Source organism: Arachis hypogaea, chromosome 17 (genome assembly GCF_003086295.3).
Source record: "Arachis hypogaea cultivar Tifrunner chromosome 17, arahy.Tifrunner.gnm2.J5K5, whole genome shotgun sequence".
Lineage (NCBI taxonomy): Eukaryota > Viridiplantae > Streptophyta > Magnoliopsida > Fabales > Fabaceae > Arachis > Arachis hypogaea.
In genome coordinates, this window is record NC_092052.1 from 133,798,825 (window position 1) to 133,805,163 (window position 6,339).

General features: G+C 38.8%; 1 protein-coding gene across 1 annotated transcript; it reads right to left on the reverse strand.

The window, feature by feature from the left end:
- Positions 1 to 215: 215 nt before the first annotated feature.
- LOC140180788 (uncharacterized) lies at positions 216 to 3,744 on the reverse strand. Its single transcript, XM_072222084.1, has 3 exons — positions 3,679 to 3,744; positions 1,627 to 3,498; positions 216 to 1,535 (listed from the first exon to the last, which is right to left on the reverse strand). The coding sequence occupies exons 1-3, from the start codon at positions 3,742 to 3,744 to the stop codon at positions 216 to 218; spliced, it is 3,258 nt and encodes a 1,085-aa protein (XP_072078185.1).
- Positions 3,745 to 6,339: the final 2,595 nt, after the last annotated feature.

Consider the following 6,339-nt stretch of genomic DNA (forward strand, 5'->3'; position numbering starts at 1 on the left):
TCTGTTCTGATTGTGTTCCTGATTTGATTAGGAGGATCAAAAATCCACTGCCTCCTGAGTTCATTCTCTGCTGCCATTGCTGCCAGTTGATGAGCTACTTTATTGCCTTCCCTTGGAGTCCAGGTAGCTCCCACATCCGGAGCTTCGTCCAGCAGTTGGAGAATGTCTCTGATGATTGCATCCGCGTCTGCTATGGGTGTTCTAGCCTTGATGGCTTAAACCAAAGGTAAACAATCAGATTCAATTATGCAGTTGCCAATTTGTAAATTCTTTATTAGAATAAGTGCCTCTCTGTATGCTTGAGCCTCTGCTGCTATTGCTGATGTTGTGGTAAACCTTGTTGTTGTTCCAGTAATGATCTTTCCCTGCCAATCTCTGACGACTACTGCTGTGGCTGCGATGCCAGATTCCCTATGGAAAGTCGCGCCAGTATTTACCTTCAACTTGTTTTGTGGCGGGGGCCTCCAGGTAATCCTCTTCCTCTCACCACTCCTATCTTGTCTTGGGATGTTGTCTGTGCTGCTACCCCTTGTTGTATTGTGATATTCTGTTGCTAGCTGCTCTGCGTTGATAATTACCTGTTTTGGATTGATTTTTATTTGCTGGTAAATGTGCTGATTCCTAGCCTTCCATATGCACCAACAAACACTACCCAGATTACACAAAATTCTGTCCTGTTCCTTCCCTGTCCCACTCTTTATCTTCCGAACTGTATCCATCATCCATTTTTCGAAAGATGTCACATTATTGGTCGTAGGCGCAATTTGTAGGCTAGAACCAAACCAAACTGCTCTAGTCCACGGACACAATAGTAATGCATGTTCAACTGTTTCGTTCTCAACCTGGCATATGCTGCATGATGGTTTAACTGCGCATCTACGCTGGTACAAATTGACGTTCACTGACAAGATTATATGCACTGCTTTCCATAAGAATATTTTTACCTTTTGTGGCACTGGTAATCTCCAAATAGTTTTCCACACCTCCCTCAAATTCTGACTTGTTGAGGCTTTGCTCAGATTTATCTCCTTCTTTGTATCTTTCTCCACCTTCGCAGAGTGGTAACCAGATTTCACTGAATATTGTCCATCCAATCTGTCTGGCCAAACAAAATGATCTCTCTTGTTAATCAGGCTGATGGGTGTTCTTCTTATCAATTCAGCTATGTTCTCCGGGAATAATTCCTGAATTCTGTTCACGTCCCATCCTTCGCCCTCTTTTATTAACTCGCTAACCCTTCTGGTTTGTCCTTCACCATGTCTCCCCAGTTTGTCTATTCCAACCACCCAATTGTCTTTCCAAATGTCAATCTCTATTCCACTCCCTACGCTCCATCTACCTCTTCTTCTAAGGAAGTCTCTTCCCTCCAACAAGCTCTTCCATATCCATGACGTGTTCCTTCCTTTTCCAGCCTCCCAAAGGCTGCAGTTTGGGTAATAAATAGCCTTTAGTGTCCTAGCCCAGATTGCATCCTCCTCCTTTAGTAATCTCCATGCTTGTTTCGCCAAGTGCGCAATGTTCTGACATTCTACATCCTTAAACCCCAATCCACCATTTAATTTACTCTTTGTCAATTTTGACCACCCTTTCCAATGAATACTCCTTTCCTTTCCATTATTTGTCCACCAGAATCTCGCAATTGCTCCTTCGATGCTCTTGCAAAAAAGACTTGGGGAATTTAATGACATTCATAGCATAGGTTGGAATCGCTTGTACAACCGCTTTTATCAAAACCTCCTTTCCTGCTTGATTTAATAGTTTCTCTTTCCAACCTTGCATCTTATCTAATATCTTCTCCTTTATCCATTCCAAAGCCCTGTTTTTGGACCTGCCCCAACTCGCTAGTAGCCCTAGGTATTTTCCAGGATCTTCCCACGTTGCCATTCCAGTGATCTCCTCTATATTAACCCTCATTTGAATAGATACTTGACTACCAAAAATCAGCCCGAACTTCTCAGTGTTGATTGTTTGACCTGATGCTTCAGTGTATATATTTAGAATATGAATGAGTTGATAAATCTCTTCTTCCTGTGCACCTACAAAAATTATACAGTCATCAGCGAATAACAAATGAGTAATAACCGGTGCTGATGGAGCTAGCTTAATTCCAGAAATACGTTTATCCCTGATCGCCTTTTCCATGAGAACCGTGAAGCTTTCAGCCGCCAAGATAAATAAGTAGGGTGATAGAGGATCTCCTTGCCCGAGTCCTCTTTGTGGGAAGATCTTGTTTGTCAGATTTTCATTTAATTTGAATCTGTAACTAGCACTTTTCACGCAGCTCATCACCAGCCTCACCCAATCATTACTGAAACCGAACTCTTCCATGATCCTTTGCAAGAAGCTCCATTCCAATCTATCGTAGACCTTATTCATGTCCAGTTTTATAGCTAGATCCTGACTTCCCAAGCTTCCTTTCCTGTTTAGCTTATGAAAAGCTTCATGCACTATGATTATATTATCTTGTATGAGTCTTCCTTTAACAAAGGCACTCTGGACTGGGAAAATGATGAGGTCAAGCACTTTTCTTAGTCTCCCCACCAATACTCTTGTTACAATCTTATATACAAAGTTACAACAACTAATAAGTCTGAGCTGATTGAGGCTTTCCGGTCGGCTTACTTTGGGTATCAAAACAACCGTTGTTTCCCCTAAGTCCTCAGGTATCACACCATCTTCAAAGATTTGCTTCACTAGTGCACAAATATCTTTGCTCAGAATATCCCAATGTTGTTGAAAAAATAACCCATTTAAACCATCTGGTCTCGGAGCCTTTAACCCTCCCATACTAAAAAATGCCTCCTTTATTTCCTCGTCATTAATGTCTGCCATGAGCTCCTCATTCATTTCTCTAGTGACTCTCCTTGGGATGTCTTTTACACACTCTTCCATGTTCCTGTCCCTTTCAGAAGTAAACAATTCAGTATAATGTCTTTCTACTACCCTCATTATGTTTGCTTCCCCATGTATCCACTTACCCGTTCCATCTTTCACTCTGTCTATTCTGTTCCTAATTCTTCTCTGTATGGTCGAAGCATGAAAGAAAGCAGTATTTTTATCCCCCCATTTTAGCCATTTCAGCCTTGATCTGAGACCCCAATACTTTTCCTCTTGTTTCCAAAGTTCTGATATTTGGGTTTTCAAATCTCTCTCTCTTCTTAGGTCTCTTTCCATCAAATCAGCTTCTTGGATATGATGTAGCTCAGTTTTCATTTTTTCTATTTCTTTGTCTGCCCTCTTGAATTTTTGTCTACTCCATTCTATTAACTCCCTTTTGCATCTGTTTCTTTTCCTTATGAATTGGCTCCAACGATTCCTATTACCCTCCTCCTGCTTCCAACAATTTCTGATCACCTCTTTGCATTTCTCATGGTCTGGCCAAAATGCCTCAAACTTAAACTCTTTTTTTATCCGGCCTCGCGGCTGAGTTTCCAAAATAAGCGCACAGTGGTCCGAAGTTATAGCAGGAGCAGCCTTAAGAGTAACATTCTGGTACATCTGCAACCATTTTCAATTCACTAACACCCTATCTAATCTCTCCCTAGTAACAAAATTATTTCTAGGATTACTAAACCAAGTATATCTGCTACCTTTAAGGTCAACATCCATTAAGCCATTATCATCAACAAACTTTCTAAAGGTTTCTAAACATTTTTTTGGTTGAGGATGGACACCTACCTTCTCATCTTGACTTAAAATATCATTGAAGTCACCCATGTAAGCTTGAGGTTCCTCGTTGCTCATGTTACTTACCGTTAGTTCTTGTGTTTCGAGTGTTTATTATTACTGGATAACAGGTAAATATAATGAGTAGAAGTGAGTTCAAAGTCCAATTAAAATAATTTAGAAAAGTATAGATAGACAATGAAAATACTAAATAATGTGAATAATAGATATATCGGATGGTCAATTCATTGGGTGTGCCGATGGTTATCCTAATATTAAGATTTAGGTGGGTAATTTGGGGGTGTAGTGTGTTTTTATTTTATTGGGTCAATTTTAGAGCCTATTGTTTACATTGTTCACAAAAGTCATTGTCTACTTAGTAAAATCCAAATAATTTCAAATTTCCATATTGGTCAGCGGCAAACCCTTAAATGAAACTCAATACCGCGACGGATTAATCGTTGGCCTATCGAGCTAGGAAATACCGTGGGGAACCAAAAGAAAAAATCCAAATAATTTTATTAGTTAATTGAATTATTATAAATAGATATAATAAGAATGTAATTAGAGAACATTAAATTAGTAATTAATATATTTGTTTTTTGGAATTATCTTCTCTTTTTCTCCCTCTAATTTGAATAGATTTTTCTCTAATTTTTTTTATATTGATTCATTCTTTACTTATTCTTTTTTTTTTTTTTTATAATGGTACTTTCACTTACTAATATTTCCAATTTGCAATGTGGCTTGTCAAACTCAATTAGAAAATAATCCGATACAATTTCAGAATATTATGACTATATGATAGTTTATACATAAAATATTGATATTACAGACTCCGAATTATTTATTCCATGCTTCATCAATGGATTAAAAATTCAAATTCAAAGAGAAATCTATATTAAAAGCTTAGTGCAAAAATATGTGAACTGAAATTGAAAGATGAAGAACAACCAAATCAAGCATAAATCCATCAAATTTAGAAAACAGAATACGAAATCACAATCAATTCAAAAACTCAAGCATTTTCATATTCATAATTTCAACTATTTAAGAGCCATTAACAAATTCAGAAATAGAAATTCTAGATCTACAATCGGAGCTTTTGAATCAAGCACCAACCTCCCTGGATATAAAAACAAGCTCTCTAGATGACAGAAGTCATGGGTGGCGTGGAATAGGCCCCGCTGAGGAAGTCGACGACTTCCATGCCGACAAAACCCCTTTGAGGAGTAGTGGCACGCAATGCAGGGCCAATCACAGCATCAAGAACAACGCTGTCACAAAGGAAAAAGTAAACTCTGAACCAGATCCTGAGCCAGCAAAGGTGGAGGAAGGGGTGAATCGACCACACCACCAAAGCCACCTTATTGGTTTACGGACATGGCGGTTGCCATAGGAACAAATCTATACTATATGTCACGGTAAATTTTAGAAGATTAGATTTAACAGTGTTTGTATAATTTTTTGGAGTGTTTGAGAATGCTCTAGATGATTCTGGAATGTTCTAAAATGTCCTAGAAGGTCCTGGAATACCTTAGAAGGTTCTAGAAGACTCTGAAAGGTTGTAGAGTATTCTAGAAGAGTGTGGATGTATATAGGAGTATGAAGAATAGTATGGAACAGTCTAAAAGTATTTAGAGAAATATGGTAGGATAGATATTTGTAGTGAAGGTTCTAGATGATCAATCTGGACCGTTCATTAGATTTAATCCTAACCATCCATTGAGAAGGTGGATGGCTATAAATAGAGAGTGAGAGTTAGAGTTTGGGTGTGTGAGTCATGTGTGAATGATTTGTAACAAACACTTGAACAATACAGTATTCTTTCCACCAAAGCTTCTTTTTTTTTGTGTTCTCTTGTGTTCTTAACTTTCTTACTAAATATTAAGGGTTAGGCTGACTTGGTCTTAGCTCAAGAGGTTGAGTAAGTCCGAATGCCAGCACGGTAGCATTGGAATGTGTCCAAGACCGTGACAATTTGGCATTAGAGCAAGGTTCGAGAGGGAGCACAAGTGGTTTGTGGGTATGACTTTTAGTGTAACTATGGAGTATGTTGAGTCTCAAAGGGGAAGAGATGCTATTCCTTCTCAATGGGGATGCAAGAAGGCCCGTTCTTCAAGTGAGTTTAGAGGTAAGGACTCTAACTTCTTAGAAGAGAGAGTTTCTATGTTGGAGAATGTTCTATCCTCTATGGATGAGCGCTTCCAAAGGATAGAACATGACAAAGAGACCCTCGAGACTCACGTGTTAGGAGAACTAGATGCTTTTAAAGAAAGCATGCTCCAAATCAAAGAGAAACTTGAGAATTCCATAAAGCTATTTGAGGAAGTTTGAGTTTGGTTCGAAGAGGCAAAATCTCGACCAACCATTATAAGGGAGACGACAAAGATTGATTTTTCCAAGTCAAAGGAGTTCAAGGGCGTGAGGGATACTCAAGAGATGGAGAATTTTCTATGGCAAATGGAGAGGTACTTTGAAGGCCAAGGGGTGGTCGAAGAAGCAATAAAGGTACGCACTGCAGCTCTCTACCTTTCTGATAATGATACTTTGTGGTGGAGGAAAAAGTGTGTAAATATGTAAAAGGGTACTTGCAAAATAGCCACATGAGAAGATTTCAAAATAGAGTTGAAAAGATAATTCTTCCCTGAGAATGTGGTTTATGAAGCAAGG